A 17,410-nucleotide genomic window follows, 5' to 3' on the forward strand; every position below is an offset into this window, starting at 1 on the left:
TTCATTACTGGCTATGTAGGAAAGTGTGGTCTCCTGTGCATGCTCAACAGTAGGCCACCATGACAAGTTTTTAACATGAGGCCTGGTATGATGTATTACCACCTTATGGCATACAGTGGCAGATGTCTGTGTTTTATGTTAACATGTGCTGGCAGAATTACCCAGCAAATGTCCTGAACATAAAGCCCAAACCCAACACAGCCTGGATAGACTAGAAAGGAGTGGAGGAGCTATTGACACTCCTCTTGAAGACCCTTTGATAATATAATGCATTGCCATGGTTTGTATGTTGTTTTATATGGTTTGGGGCCTGCAGCAGTTCGCTAACCAGTAAATAGGGTTAACTATTAGGGTTAGAACAGAGTCAAAGGAGTTACGTGGAGATAGGAAATTCAGTTTCCTGTTTGTGTATCAGTTAGTGGAAAATATTGAAAAGGGAAGGACCTATGGTCCCATTGCTCATAGATTTGTATGGAAAAGGGTGTTTTGTGCAAAGAAGGGAGACCATACTTGGATAGGACTTTCTGAAGTAAACAAGGCAGAATGATTCCTCATCTCAGGCAAGTCGGGGTATACAGCTAGCATTATCTATACGAGATAAGAGGTGGAAGTGTAGCCAGACCTGCAGGTCATAGAGAAGAAGATGTCAAGGCTGGAACACATGTTCTCCTACTGGGAATTGAAGATGCAGTGGCACACCAAGGGAAAGATGAGAATGGTTGTGAGGGGTCATAGCTATACACCTCAAGGCATGTTGCCTATTCAAGGGAACATGGGCGCTACTATTGTGATCTGGTTGTTGACTGTAACATGTAATGGAATAAAAATGTACCATCGCGTGTACCCGTGTTGTTCCTGCCTCTGGATTGTGTACAAGATGTATTCCTAAAGTGTCATGCCTGCTATCTGATGTATATACATTTCATTGATTCGTTAAATAAAGTTTATTTATGTACTCTGGTGTCCCTCATCTCAACTTTGTTGGGTCCTGGCCTGCCAAGTCAAGTGGCATCATGCAGTCTGTAGAGGCATATCACACAGCCAGCCCGTATCCCCCTTTTTCTGTAATGTCCGGAGACACAGAAGCAACCCTCGGCTTTATCACACATGAACAGCAGCATTGTGTACCATGATACTGTGCAAGATAGAGAATATAACAGTTTCTTTAATTAAGCATGTGATAATTGGCTTAATTAACACTTACCCCAGAACCTGCACTACAATAGCAGTTGGCTTATAGCCACTAATACAGCTTGGAAGCTCTGTAGGATTGAGAAGAACAGAAATGAGAACAATAACATGCACAAAATAATCTACCGCACTCTTCTGGATAAATAGGGTTATTAACAGCTGTAAAAATTCTAAATAATTCATATACATGTCAACAATGTTAACCTTAACACTCAGCTATACTCCATCCGTCCATCCAAACGTCAGTCCATCTGTCCATCCATTATCCAATTTGATTTTTGTACAGCAAAGAGAATTTTCGCATACCTATTCCTTGAAGTATACAGTTATATAGGGTACAATTGTATAGGTCAATATTTGCAAACACAGTTTTATTAGAGATCGTCAAACCAGAGCATTAAATGGCTGAGTCTTTACACGCCTGTGGAATTCTGATGTTTTTGTTAATGTGTTCTCTAATTATTACAAACGTCTTCCTAATTAATCACAAACTGAGATCGGAAACAACACATCATTCACTGCTGTAGACTCAGTGCCAATCCATCTGTAGTGTATGGACATCAGCTACAGGCTGAATAATATTTGGGCCTTTCTCTCTCCCACAGATATTATAATAGAGCACCTTCTTCATGTCTCAAAGGAAAGTTACAAATAAGAAAACTGTTTTAAGAGGTTCAATTGCCCAGTTCTGCCAGATTTATACAAACGTGTCTCATGCACTTTAGTGTGCGGTCCGTTCATTTTACGGATAGCACTCGGACACATTTTGGTGTATAGTCCTTACACATATCCTTTTTTTTGCGATCAGATGGTCCACAAAAACATATGTCAGAGGTTGCTCCGATTTTGACCAAACTCAAAATGTCAAAGCAATCCGTGATGTGAACGGATGCCATCTGTGTCAGTTCAATGTGTTGTCCATTTTAAGGACAAATGTGCCAATTCAGCCTGAGAGCCATTGACCCCTTAACCCCTGGAGCTTTTGCGTTTTCGTTTTTCACTCCCCTTTTCCCAGAGCCATAACTTTTTTAATTTTCCATCAATATGGCCATGCGAGGGCTTATTTTTTGCCAGACAAGTTGTACTTGTGAACAACGCCATTGGTTTTACCAAGTCGTGTACAAGAAAACAGGAAAAAAAATTCCAAGTGCGGTGAAATAGCAAAAAAGTGCACTCTCACACTTGTTTTTGTTTGGCTTTTTTGCTAGCTTCACTAAATGCTACAACTGACCTGCCATTATGATTCTACAGGTTATTACGAGTTCATAAAAATGTCTAGGTTATTTTTTATGCAAAAGGTGAAAAAAAAATTCCAAACCTTGCTAAAAAAAAAAAATAAATTGCGCAATTTTCCAATACCCGTAGCGTCTCCATTTTTCGGGATCCGGGGTCAGGGGAGGGCTTATTTTTTGCGCACCAATCTGATGCTTTTAATTATACCATTTTGGTACAGATACATTCTTTTGATCACCCATTATTGCATTTTAATGCAATGTTGTGGCGACCAAAAAGTAATTCTGGCGTTTGGAATATTTTTCTTGCTAGGCCATTTAGCAATCGGGTTAATCCTTTTTTTTATCGATACATCGGGCGATTCTGAACGTGGCGATACCAAATATGTGTAGGTTTTTTTTTATTGTTTTATTTTGAATGGGGTGAAAGGGGGGTGATTTAAACTTTTATATATTTTTATATATTTTTTAAAAAAATTTTTTGCCATGCTTCAATATCTTCCATGGGAGGCTATAGGCTGTCATAGCCTGATCGGCTCTGCTACACAGGAGCAATGCTCAGATCACTCCTATGTAGCTGAATTACAGCATTGCTATGAGCGCTGACCACAGGGTGGCGCTCACAGCAATCTGGCATCAACAACCATAGAAGTCTACAGGAGACCTCTGGTTGTTATGCCAATGCATCACTGACCCCCGATCACGTGACGGGGGTCACCGGTGCGCGCATTTCCAGCTGGATGGCCTGAAGCGCTTGTTAAATGCCGCTGTCAGCGTTTGACAGTAGTATTTAACTAGTTAATAGCGGCGGGTGGATTGCGATTCCACCCACTCCTGTTGCGGGCACATGTCAGCTGTACAAAACAGCTGACATGTCCCAGTCCCAGTTTTGATGCAGGCTCACCGCCGGAGCCCACATCAAAGCAGGGGATCTGTCATTGGACGCACTATTCTGTCTGATGGCAGAAAGGGGTTAAATTGATTAGCTGTCTCTATGGCCTCATTCATACCAGTTTTTCCAAATATGAGAACATACAGACCATATTACATCAGTTTTGTATCCCTTTTCCCTTAACTATAGCATCCATTTTTTTATATGCAAAAAAAAAAATCATTTTCAAGTTTCTACTACCCATTAAACAGTAAATAAAAACAGCGCTGAAGTCACACATGGTTTGCATCCAAGAGTTACCAGTATACATTTTTTTACTGACACATTAACTTGCATGGGAGAGTTTGATTTTCAAATCAGATCAAAAAACAATGTCTTCTTTTTTTTTTTTGGGGGGGGGGGATCAGTCTGATAAAAAACAAGGTAAGTGATCATGCTAGAGTTGAGCGACCTTGACCTTTTTAGAGTCGAGCCGGGTTTTGCGAAACCCGACTATGTCCAAAGTCGGGTCGAGTGAAATCGGCCGATTATGACGTAAAGTCGGGATCGACCGAAACACGAAACCCAATGCAAGTCAATGGGGCAGCATAGTCGGCAGTGAGTGGGGGCCAGGAAAACACCTAGAGTACCCATTTTAATGTCAAAACCATCCATTCTTCTTAATGAAGCTTGTCAAGCGTAATTTACCTTATAATAATTGGAAGGCATTTGAAATTGGGGGTCATTTGGCTAAAGTTGTGGGGGGTAGGGCTGGTTCAAGTAATTAGTGGGCCCAGGAAATCTGGACCACGTCACGGCAGTGGAGCAGGGAGAGGTAAGTATTTCAACTTTGCAAGTGCTGTGAACCTGAGCAAGCAGGGGGGGCCCACTCGTTGGCATTGGCACTGGCACAGGGCCCCTCAAAGTACAGCGGTGTGTTTGCACGGCGGGGGCGCCTCCCACCGGCAGCAACACTTTTGCGTACTATGAGAGGCCCTGTGCCAGTGACGTCGCCAACTAGTATTCCTCCCCCCACCTGATGAAGGAACCTGCACTTTCATCTGCACCTTCCTCTTTGTCCCCGTGTAAGGTGGTATGGTATGCGGGAAGAGCAACCTGACTTTCAGCAGGGTCACAATGTTGTTGTGTAGCGTGCACGGGGAATGTTGCGTTATGGGTCAATGTACCAGCAGACTCATCTATCACTGGCTGGGCAATGGGCACGATGAAGTGGAAACACAGATATAGGCCCAAAGAAGAAAGTGGGCTAAATGCAGTTCAAAATTGGTAACACAGGAATAACCAGGGGGCATTGCAGTGGAGGACAACTGGAATGAGAGGCTGACACAGAGAGTAGGGCCAAATCAGTAAGTAGTCGAAATGCAGTTCAAAATTGGCAACCGTAGTAAACAGGCGGCACAGCTTTGTTCAGTGGAGGAGAACAGCAAGGAGTGGCAGACACCGATAGTAGGCCCCAACCCAACTAGTAGGCCAAATGCAGTCTAACATTAACAACTACTTAACGAGAGGCTGAAAATGGAATTTCAGGACAGGAAACCAGGAGAACAGCAAGGAGTGGCAGACACCGATAGTAGGCCCCAAACCAACTAGTACGCCAAATGCAGTTGTTCCATTTAACCACAATTTAATGAGAGCCTGAAGATAGAAGCTCAGGAAAGGCAACCTGGGGAACACCTTGGAGTGTAACACACCATCTCTCTCCACCCCATACCCATTTTGTAGGCCTAATGCTGTGTACTTTTCTACAACTACTAAACGAGAGTCGGAAGACCGAAACAATGGCAAGGACACCTGGGGAACACCTTGGAGTGTAACACACCATCTCTCTCCACCCCATACCCAATTTGTAGGCCTAATGCAGCCTACTTTCCGACACCTACTAAACGAGAGCATGAAGATCGAAGTTCAGGAAAGGCAACCTGGGGAACACCTTGGAGTGTAACACACCATCTCTCTCCACCCCATACCCATTTTTTAGGCCTAATGCAGTGTACTTTTCTACAACTACTAAACGAGAGTCGGAAGACCGAAGCAATGGCAAGGAAACCTGGGGAACACCTTGGAGTGTAACACACCATCTCTCTCCACCCCATTCCCCATTTTTTAGGCCTAATGCAGCCTACTTTCCGACACCTACTAAACGAGAGCATGAAGATCGAAGCTCAGGAAAGGCAACCTGGGGAACACCTTGGAGTGTAACACACCATCTCTCTCCACCCCATACCCATTTTGTAGGCCTAATGCTGTGTACTTTTCTACAACTACTAAACGAGAGTCGGAAGACCGAAGCAATGGCAAGGAAACCTGGGGAACACCTTGGAGTGTAACACACCATCTCTCTCCACCCCATACCCAATTTGTAGGCCTAATGCAGCCTACTTTCCGACACCTACTAAACGAGAGCATGAAGATCGAAGCTCAGGAAAGGCAACCTGGGGAACACCTTGGAGTGTAACACACCATCTCTCTCCACCCCATACCCAATTTGTAGGCCTAATGCAGCCTACTTTCCGACACCTACTAAACGAGAGCATGAAGATCGAAGCTCAGGAAAGGCAACCTGGGGAACACCTTGGAGTGTAACACACCATCTCTCTCCACCCCATACCCATTTTTTAGGCCTAATGCAGTGTACTTTTCTACAACTACTAAACGAGAGTCGGAAGACCGAAGCAATGGCAAGGAAACCTGGGGAACACCTTGGAGTGTAACACACCATCTCTCTCCACCCCATTCCCCATTTTTTAGGCCTAATGCAGCCTACTTTCCGACACCTACTAAACGAGAGCATGAAGATCGAAGCTCAGGAAAGGCAACCTTGTGAACACCTTGGAGTGTAACACACCATCTCTCTCCACCCCATACCCATTTTGTAGGCCTAATGCAGCGTACTTTTCTACAACTACTAAACGAGAGCATGAAGATCGAAGCTCAGGAAAGGCAACCTGGTGAAAACCTTGGAGTGTAACACAACCTGTCTCTACACCCCATACCAAATTTGTAGGCCTAATGCAGCGTAGTTTCCACCAACTACTAAACGAGAGCCGGAAGATCGAAGCTCATGAAAGGCAACCCGGTGAACACCTTGGAGTGTAACACAACCTCTCTCTACACCACGAAAGGGCTGATTCTTAGGAAGGAAGGCTGTTGTAAATAAGCATTGCGCGTCCGAGGGTGATTATATTCTTATTCGGTATCTACTCACCCTCGGACGCGCCATGCTTCTTGATTTGTAATTAATGTTTATTTGCAATGTGCTTTTGACTTACTCAATTATTTTTTTAATTATTGATTTTATTAAATTAATAGTTTAACATCTTATGGAAATAATTTAAAGGAGACGCGACAGGACAACACTCGGTGGATGCCATATCTGTGTTAACAACTCCAAAAAACTTTCAGTTAACTTCTTGCAGGAGAAAGAAATTGTAGCTGTTGGACCTTTGTAGTACAGTTCCAGATATTTGTTGTGTGTTTGTTTTGATTGTTAAAATGTCTGCATTTGAGATCTCAACACGATCTTATTTTTTATAATCAAATTAATTTTTTAAATATTTTATTAGGTTGGTTCAAGGGGTACACGGGCCGCAGTAGACAGGTCAGTGGAGGCCTAGTGGAAGGAGGGACCGCAGATGCGCCACTGTTTCACCCATACACAATTAGTAGGCCTAATGCAGCGTAGTTTCCAACAGCTACTAAACGAGAGCCGGAAGATCGAAGCTCAGGAAAGGCAACCTGGGGAACACCTTGGAGTGTAACACAACCTCTCTCTACACCACGGAAGGGCTGATTCTTAGGAAGGAAGGCTGTTTTAAATAAGCATTGCGCGTCCGAGGGTGATTATATTCTTATTCGGTATCTACTCACCCTCGGACGCGCCATGCTTCTTGATTTGTAATTAATGTTTATTTGCAATGTGCTTTTGACTTACTCAATTATTTTTTTAATTATTGATTTTATTAAATTAATAGTTTAACATCTTATTGGAAATAATTTAAAGGAGACGCGACAGGACAACACTCGGTGGATGCCATATCTGTGTTAACAACTCCAAAAAACTTTCAGTTAACTTCTTGCAGGAGAAAGAAATTGTAGCTGTTGGACCTTTGTAGTACAGTTCCAGATATTTGTTGTGTGTTTGTTTTGATTGTTAAAATGTCTGCATTTGAGATCTCAACACGATCTTATTTTTTATAATCAAATTAATTTTTTTTATATTTAATGATGTTGGTTCAAGGGGTACACGGGCAGCAATAGACAGGTCAGTGGAGGCCTAGTGGAAGGAGTGACGGCAGACAGGCATCAAAGGCCTAACATTGGGCTGGCTGTAGGCAAGTTAAAATTGGTTCCAGGGGAACACGGCCATCAGTGGCCTGGTCAGTGTAGTTGTAGTTGAAAGAACGGGACGCAGACAGGCTTCGAAGGCCTAACATAATAACATAGGGCTGGCTGTAGGCAAGTTAAAATTGGTTCCAGGGGAACACGGCCATCAGTGGCCTGGTCAGTGTAGTTGTAGTTGAAAGAACGGGACGCAGACAGGCTTCGAAGGCCTAACATAACAAACTTGGGCTGGCTGTAGGCACTTTTAAATTGGTTCCAGGGGTACACGGGCAGCAGTGGTCTGGTCAGTGGAAGTCTAGTGGAAGGAGTGACCGCAGACAGGCTTCCAAGGCCTAACATTACAAACTTGGGCTGGCTGTAGGCACTTTTAAATTGGTTCCAGGGGTACACGGGCAGCAGTGGTCTGGTCAGTGGAAGTCTAGTGGAAGGAGTGACCGCAGACAGGCTTCCAAGGCCTAACATTACAAACTTGGGCTGGCTGTAGGCACTTTTAAATTGGTTCCAGGGGTACACGGGCAGCAGTGGTCTGGTCTGTGGAAGTCTAGTGGAAGGAGTGACCGCAGACAGGCTTCGAAGGCCTAACATAACAAACTTGGGCTGGCTGTAGGCACTTTTAAATTGGTTCCAGGGGTACACGGGCAGCAGTGGTCTGGTCAGTGGAAGTCTAGTGGAAGGAGTGACCGCAGACAGGCTTCCAAGGCCTAACATAACAAACTTGGGCTGGCTGTAGGCACTTTTAAATTGGTTCCAGGGGTACACGGGCAGCAGTGGTCTGGTCAGTGGAAGTCTAGTGGAAGGAGTGACCGCAGACAGGCTTCCAAGGCCTAACATAACAAACTTGGGCTGGCTGTAGGCACTTTTAAATTGGTTCCAGGGGTACACGGGCAGCAGTGGTCTGGTCTGTGGAAGTCTAGTGGAAGGAGTGACCGCAGACAGGCTTCGAAGGCCTAACATAACAAACTTGGGCTGGCTGTAGGCACTTTTAAATTGGTTCCAGGGGTACACGGGCAGCAGTGGTCTGGTCAGTGGAAGTCTAGTGGAAGGAGTGACCGCAGACAGGCTTCCAAGGCCTAACATTACAAACTTGGGCTGGCTGTAGGCACTTTTAAATTGGTTCCAGGGGTACACGGGCAGCAGTGGTCTGGTCTGTGGAAGTCTAGTGGAAGGAGTGACCGCAGACAGGCTTCGAAGGCCTAACATAACAAACTTGGGCTGGCTGTAGGCACTTTTAAATTGGTTCCAGGGGTACACGGGCAGCAGTGGTCTGGTCAGTGGAAGTCTAGTGGAAGGAGTGACCGCAGACAGGCTTCCAAGGCCTAACATTACAAACTTGGGCTGGCTGTAGGCACTTTTAAATTGGTTCCAGGGGTACACGGGCAGCAGTGGTCTGGTCTGTGGAAGTCTAGTGGAAGGAGTGACCGCAGACAGGCTTCGAAGGCCTAACATAACAAACTTGGGCTGGCTGTAGGCACTTTTAAATTGGTTCCAGGGGTACACGGGCAGCAGTGGTCTGGTCAGTGGAAGTCTAGTGGAAGGAGTGACCGCAGACAGGCTTCGAAGGCCTAACATAACAAACTTGGGCTGGCTGTAGGCACTTTTAAATTGGTTCCAGGGGTACACGGGCAGCAGTGGTCTGGTCTGTGGAAGTCTAGTGGAAGGAGTGACCGCAGACAGGCTTCGAAGGCCTAACATAACAAACTTGGGCTGGCTGTAGGCACTTTTAAATTGGTTCCAGGGGTACACGGGCAGCAGTGGTCTGGTCAGTGGAAGTCTAGTGGAAGGAGTGACCGCAGACAGGCTTCCAAGGCCTAACATTACAAACTTGGGCTGGCTGTAGGCACTTTTAAATTGGTTCCAGGGGTACACGGGCAGCAGTGGTCTGGTCTGTGGAAGTCTAGTGGAAGGAGTGACCGCAGACAGGCTTCCAAGGCCTAACATAACAAACTTGGGCTGGCTGTAGGCACTTTTAAATTGGTTCCAGGGGTACACGGGCAGCAGTGGTCTGGTCAGTGGAAGTCTAGTGGAAGGAGTGACCGCAGACAGGCTTCCAAGGCCTAACATAACAAACTTGGGCTGGCTGTAGGCACTTTTAAATTGGTTCCAGGGGTACACGGGCAGCAGTGGTCTGGTCAGTGGAAGTCTAGTGGAAGGAGTGACGGCAGACAGTCTTCGAAGGCCTAACATAACAAAATTGGGCTGACTGTAGGCACTTTTAAATTGGTTCCAGGGTAACACGGCCAGCAGTGGCCTGGTCAGTGTAGTAGTTGTAGAAAGAAGGGACTGCAGACAGGCTTCGAAGGCCTAACATAACAAAAATGTCAAAACAATGGTATTGTCAGTGCCAGGCATTGAAGGATGTCAGCGCCTAGACTACACATTGGTGAAGCTGTGAGAGATAATTTTGCTAGTGGTAGAGCACTGTTTGAGCTGGGGGGGGAACTGTCTTGTGGCCGGCTGTACAGGCACAGGGCCCCTCATATTACAACGGTGTGTCTGACGTTGGGTGCGCACCACCACCGCCAGAGACACTTTATTGTACTATGAGGGACCCAGTGGCAGTGCCGTCGACCAAAAGCGGCCACACCCACCTCTTCAGACAAACAGCACTCTCAAGGGTCCAAGCGCAAAGTGGCGATAGCACGGCCCCGTGTGGGGAGTTTGGCCATTTCGTGAGGTGGAAACATGTCGTATGCTGGACAATCAGGTGAAGAAAATTACGAGATTGGAAAAGTCATTCAGAATAGTCCACAGGCAAGACCTTTTCATAGGAAAGCTAGGTGTCAGCCGGGCAGGGTGGGGCAAAAGATTTTGAAATCCAGTTGTGGTTCATTTTAATGAAGGTTAGATCATCTACATTTTGGGTAGCCAGACGAGTCCTTTTTTCTGTTAGTATTGAACCTGCAGCACTGAATACTCTTTCTGATAGGACACTAGCTGCCGGGCAAGCAAGCTCCTGCAATGCATATTCTGCCAATTCTGGCCAGGTGTCTAATTTGGATGCCCAGTAATCAAATGGGAATGACGGTTGAGGGAGAACGTCGATAAGGGATGAAAAATAGTTTGTAACCATACTGGACAAATGTTGTCTCCTGTCACTTTGAATTGATGCTGCAGTACCTGTCCTGTCTGCGGTCATAGAAAAATCACTCCACAACCTGGTCAGAAAACCCCTCTGGCCAACGCCACTTCTGATTTCTGCCCCTCTAACACCTCTGGTCTGCTGGCCCCTGGAGCTCGTGTGAGAACGATCACGGGCGCTGTGTGCAGGGAATGCCAGAAGCAAACGGTCAACAAGAGTTGATTGTTTTGTTGCTAATATTAGTTCCAAGTTCTCATGTGGCATAATATTTTGCAATTTGCCTTTATAGCGAGGATCAAGGAGGCAGGCCAACCAGTAATCGTCATCGTTCATCATTTTTGTAATGCGTGTGTCCCTTTTGAGGATACGCAAGGCATAATCCGCCATGTGGGCCAAAGTTCCCGTTGTCAAATCTGCGGTTGTGCTTGGTTGAGGGGCAGTTGCAGGCAAATCTACGTCACTTGTGTCCCTCAAAAAACCAGAACCCGGCCTTGCCACGCCACCAATTTCCCGTGCCCCCGGGAAAGCTTCCTCATTAAAAATATACTCATCCCCATCATCCTCCTCATCCTCCACCTCCTCTTCGCCCGGTACCTCGTCATGTACACTGCCCTGACCAGACAATCGCTGACTGTCATCAAGGCTTTCCTCTTCCTCTGGTGCAGACGCCTGATCCTTTATGTGCGTCAAACTTTGCATCAGCAGACGCATTAGGGGGATGCTCATGCTTATTATGGCGTTGTCTGCACTAACCAGCCGTGTGCATTCCTCAAAACACTGAAGGACTTGACACATGTCTTGAATCTTCGACCACTGCACACCTGACAACTCCATGTCTGCCATCCTACTGCCTGCCCGTGTATGTGTATCCTCCCACAAAAACATAACAGCCCGCCTCTGTTCGCACAGTCTCTGAAGCATGTGCAGTGTTGAGTTCCACCTTGTTGCAACGTCTATGATTAGGCGATGCTGGGGAAGGTTCAAAGAACGCTGATAGGTCTGCATACGGCTGGAGTGTACAGGCGAACGGCGGATATGTGCGCAAAGTCCACGCACTTTGAGGAGCAGGTCGGATAACCCCGGATAACTTTTCAGGAAGCACTGCACCACCAGGTTTAAGGTGTGAGCCAGGCAAGGAATGTGTTTCAGTTGGGAAAGGGAGATGGCAGCCATGAAATTCCTTCCGTTATCACTCACTACCTTGCCTGCCTCAAGATCTACAGTGCCCAGCCACGACTGCGTTTCTTGCTGCAAGAACTCGGACAGAACTTCCGCGGTGTGTCTATTGTCGCCCAAACACTTCATAGCCAATACAGCCTGCTGACGTTTGCCAGTAGCTGCCCCATAATGGGAGACCTGGTGTGCAACAGTGGCAGGTGCGGATGGAGTGTTTGTGCGACTGCGGTCTGTGGACGAGCTCTTGCTTCTGCAGGAGGACGAGGAGGAGGAGGAGGAGGAGGGGGTGCGAACGGCTACAGACAACTGTTTACTAGACCGTGGGCTAGGCAGAACTGTCCCAAACTTGCTGTCCCCTGTGGACCCTGAATCCACCACATTTACCCAGTGTGCCGTGATGGACACGTAACGTCCCTGGCCATGCCTACTGGTCCATGCATCTGTTGTCAGGTGCACCTTTGTGCTCACAGATTGCCTGAGTGCATGGACGATGCGCTCTTTAACATGCTGGTGGAGGGCTGGGATGGCTTTTCTGGAAAAAAAGTGTCGACTGGGTAGCTCGTAGCGTGGTACAGCGTAGTCCATCAGGTCTTTGAAAGCTTCGCTTTCAACTAACCGGTAGGGCATCATCTCTAACGAGATTAGTCTAGCTATGTGGGCGTTCAAACCCTGTGTACGCGGATGCGAGGCTAAGTATTTCCTTTTTCTAACCATAGTCTCATGTAGGGTGAGCTGGACTGGAGAGCTGGAGATCGTGGAACTAGCGGGGGTGCCGGTGGACATGGCAGACTGAGAGACGGTGGGAGATGGTATTGTTGCCGCCGGTGCCCTAGATGCAGTGTTTCCTACTACGAAACTGGTGATTCCCTGACCCTGACTGCTTTGGCCTGGCAAAGATACCTGCACAGATACAGCAGGTGGTGCGCTAAATGGTGGTCCTACACTGCCGGAAGGGATGTTGCGTTGATGACTAGCTTCATTGGCCGAGGGTGCAACAACCTTAAGGGACGTTTGGTAGTTAGTCCAAGCTTTCAAATGCATGGTGGTTAAATGTCTATGCATGCAACTAGTATTGAGACTTTTCAGATTCTGACCTCTGCTTAAGGAAGTAGAACATTTTTGACAGATGACTTTGCGCTGATCAATTGGATGTTGTTTAAAAAAATGCCAGACTGCACTCTTTCTAGCATCGGATACCTTTTCAGGCATTGCAGACTGAGCTTTAACCGGATGGCCACGCTGTCCTCCACCAGGTTTTGGCTTTGCCACGCGTTTTGGGCAAGATACGGGCCCGGCAGATGGAACCTGTGGCGATGTTGATGCCTGCTGCGGCCCCTCCTCCTCCTCTGCTTCAGAACTGCTGCCGCCTGCACCCTGTTCCCCCAATGGCTGCCAATCGGGGTCAAGAACTGGGTCATCTAATAACTCTTCTTGTACCTCCTGCGCAACTTCGTCTGTGTCACCGTGTCGTTCGGTGGTATAGCGTTCGTGATGGGGCAACATAGTCTCATCAGGGTCTGATTCTTGATCAGCACCCTGCGAGGGCAATGTTGTGGTCTGAGTCAAAGGACCAGCATAGTAGTCTGGCTGTGGCTGTGCGTCAGTGCACTCCATGTCAGATTCAACTTGTAATGGGCATGGACTGTTAACTGCTTCACTTTCTAAGCCAGGGACGGTATGTGTAAAGAGCTCCATGGAGTAACCCGTTGTGTCGCCTGCTGCATTCTTCTCTGTTGTTGTTTTTGCTGAAGAGGACAAGGAAGTGACTTGTCCCTGACCGTGAACATCCACTAACGACGCGCTGCTTTTACTTTTACCAGTTTCACGAGAGGAGGCAAAAGAGCTAGAGGCTGAGTCAGCAAGATAAGCCAAAACTTGCTCTTGCTGCTCCGGCTTTAAAAGCGGTTTTCCTAATCCCAGAAAAGGGAGCGTTCGAGGCCTTGTGTAGCCGGACGACGAACCTGGCTCCACAGCTCCAGACTTAGGTGCAATATTTTTTTCCCCACGACCACCTGATGCTCCACCACTACCACTACCCTCATTACCAGCTGACAATGAACGCCCCCGGCCACGACCTCTTCCACTAGACTTCCTCATTGTTTTAAAAACGTAACCAAACTAACGTTATTTGTTGCAGTTACACAACTTACACGGTGAGCTATAACTTCAGTATGATTTAGCTACCCCTTTACAGGTTGGTGAGACCACAGCGAAAATCAGGCCCAATGTTACACACTCTTTTTTTGGTGGCTGCAAATTAGAGAGATGCCCCACACGCAGGACTGTCACTGAAGCACAAATGTTAATATTAATGTCACACTATTATTTTTTTTTTATTTTTATTTTTTTCAGGAACACTTTAGAAACCCCCCCAAAAAAAAAAAATAGATTTTTGCAGGGAGAATTTAGAAAACAAATGTAACAAACTATATGCTTTCTATGGGCCACTGAGTGAGAGATGACGCACACAGGAATCAGGAGTGGCACACAAGCCCAGAGGCCAATATTTTTCTACCAATGATTGATGGAGTTATTTTCTCTGGTAGATTTTGGAACCCAAATCAAGGAAAAAAAATATAGGCTTTCTATGGACCACAATTGGAGAGAGAGAGAGAGAGAGAGAGAGAGAGAGATGGCACACCCAGGAGTCAAGACTGGCACACAAGCAGAAAGGCCAATATTAATCTCCCACTGTTTTTTTTGGTTGTTTTTTTTTTTTTTTTTTCAGGGAGACTTTAGAAAAAAAAATAATAAAAAAAATATGATTTTATCAGGAAGAATTTAGAAACCAAATAAAATAAAATGATTTTTTCAGGGAGAATTTATAAAACAAATAAAACCAAAAATAGGCGTTCTATGGCCCACTGACTGAGAGATGACGCACCCAGGAGTCAAGACTGGCACACAAGCAGAAAGGCCAATATTAATCTCCCACTGTTTTTTTTTTTTTTTTTCAGGGAGACTTTAGAAAAAAAAATAATAAAAAAAATATGATTTTATCAGGAAGAATTTAGAAACCAAATAAAATAAAATGATTTTTTCAGGGAGAATTTAGAAAACAAATAAAACCAAAAATAGGCGTTCTATGGCCCACTGACTGAGAGAGAGAGAGAGATGGCACGCTTAGTACTGGCACACAAGCCCAAAGGGCAATATTAATCTCCCTTTTTTTTTCAGGGAGAATTTCTAAAACCCCAAAAAAAAAAAAATAGGCTTTCTATGGCCCACTATTTGTGAGAGAGATGGGACGCTCAGGACTGGCACAGATGGCACGCTCAGGACTGGCACAGAAGCCCAGAGGCCAATATTAATCTCCCTTTTTTTCTGGGAGAATTTAAAAAACCAAAAAAATATTTAAATAGGCTTTCTATGGCCCACTATTTGTGAGAGAGATGGCACGCTCAGGACTGGCACAGATGGCACGCTCACAACTGGCACACAAGCCCAGAGGCCAATATTAATCTCCCTTTTTTCAGGGAAAATTTATAAAACCAAAAAAAAAATTAAATAGGCTTTCTATGGCCCACTATTTGTGAGAGAGATGGCACGCTCAGGACTGGCACAGATGGCACGCTCACAACTGGCACACAAGCCCAGAGGCCAATATTAATCTCCCTTTTTTCAGGGAAAATTTATAAAACCAAAAAAAAAATTAAATAGGCTTTCTATGGCCCACTATTTGTGAGAGAGATGGCACGCTCAGGACTGGCACAGATGGCACGCTCACAACTGGCACACAACCCCAGAGGCCAATATTAATCTCCCTTTTTTTCAGGGAGAATTTATAAAACCAAAAAAAAAAATTAAATAGGCTTTCTATGGCCCACTATTTGTGAGAGAGATGGCACGCTCAGGGCTGGCACAGATGGCATGCTCACAACTGGCACACAAGCCCAGAGGCCAATATTAATCTCCCTTTTTTCAGGGAAAATTTATAAAACCAAAAAAAAAATTAAATAGGCTTTCTATGGCCCACTATTTGTGAGAGAGATGGCACGCTCAGGACTGGCACAGATGGCACGCTCACAACTGGCACACAAGCCCAGAGGCCAATATTAATCTCCCTTTTTTTCAGGGAGAATTTATAAAACCAAAAAAAAAATTAAATAGGCTTTCTATGGCCCACTATTTGTGAGAGAGATGGCACGCTCAGGGCTGGCACAGATGGCACGCTCAGGACTGGCACACAAGCCCAGAGGCCAATATTAATCTCCCTTTTTTTCAGGGAGAATTTATAAAACCCAAAAAAAAATAAAATAGGCTTTCTATGGCCCACTATTTGTGAGAGAGATGGCACACTCAGGACTGGCACACAAGCCCAAAGGCCAATATTAATCTCCCACTGTATTTTTATCAGGGAGAATTTATACACCCCACAAAAAAAAATACAGAAAAATGAAAAGGCTTTCTATGGCCCACTATGTGAGAGAGATGGCACACACAGGGATGGCACTCTAGCAGAAATGCCAAATTGCCAATCTTAATCTCCCACCAAAAAAAAAACAAAAAAAAAAACAGGGAATGTCCTACAATTACTATCTCCCTGCCTGCAGTAATCTCAGCCAGGTATGGCAGGCAGCAATAAGGAGTGGACTGATGCACAAATGAAATAAAAAGTGTGGACAAACAAAAAAGATAGCTGTGCAGAAAGGAAGGAACAAGAGGATTTGTGCTTTGAAAAAAGCAGTTGGTTTGCACAGCGGCGTACACACAGCAATGCAGCTATCAGGGAGCCTTCTAGGGCAGCCCAATGAGCTACAGCGCTGTGGGGAAAAAAAAAAAAAAAAACTTCCACTGTCCCTGCACACCGAGGGTGGTGTTGGGCTGTGGAAATCGCTGCAGCACAAGCGGTTTTGTGGTTAATGGACCCTGCCTAACGCTATCCCTGCTTCTGACAAAGCGGCAGCAACCTCTCCCTAAGCTCAGATCAGCAGCAGTAAGATGGCGGTCGGCGGGAACGCCTCTTTATAGCCCCTGTGACGTCGCAGACAGCAAGCCAATCACTGCAATGCCCTTCTCTAAGATGGTGGGGACCAGGACCTATGTTATCACGCTGCCCACACTCTGCGTTTACCTTCATTGGCTGAGAAATGGCGCTTTTCGCGTCATTGAAACGCGACTTTGGCGCGAAAGTCGCGTACCGCATGGCCGACCCCGCACAGGGGTCGGATCGGGTTTCATGAAACCCCGACTTAGCCAAAAGTCGGCGACTTTTGAAAATGTTCGACCCGTTTCGCTCAACCCTAGATCATGCATGTACTGTACACTATAACAGGGATAAAACTCATACAAAAAAACAGACTTCTGAATGAGGCTTAGAGGGAACCTATCATGTGAAAAATCACTATTTACCTGCAGATACAGGGTCACTATGCTGGTAAATAACATTAAAAGCCTACCTACCTTACTGGAAGAGCAGCTATAGGCAGAAAACTAACCTATATCCTCCCTGTAGCCAATCACTTTCAGTCATAAGGTCGGTGCAGGGAGCGGTTAGGG

At 45.9% G+C, this 17,410-nt stretch overlaps 1 protein-coding gene across 3 annotated transcripts in view; it reads right to left on the minus strand.

Annotated features, from left to right (window-relative positions):
* STAT6 (signal transducer and activator of transcription 6) overlaps window positions 1-17,410 on the minus strand; it is a 254,858-nt gene that overhangs the window by 58,306 nt on the left and 179,142 nt on the right. For all 3 annotated transcript variants that reach the window (XM_069758539.1, XM_069758541.1, XM_069758542.1), the window contains exon 16: window positions 1,205-1,262. In XM_069758539.1, coding sequence (XP_069614640.1) covers window positions 1,205-1,262 — 58 coding nt within the window. The remainder of the gene's footprint in view (window positions 1-1,204; window positions 1,263-17,410) is intronic.

This window comes from Ranitomeya imitator, chromosome 3, assembly GCF_032444005.1.
Source record: "Ranitomeya imitator isolate aRanImi1 chromosome 3, aRanImi1.pri, whole genome shotgun sequence".
NCBI classification, from domain to species: domain Eukaryota; kingdom Metazoa; phylum Chordata; class Amphibia; order Anura; family Dendrobatidae; genus Ranitomeya; species Ranitomeya imitator.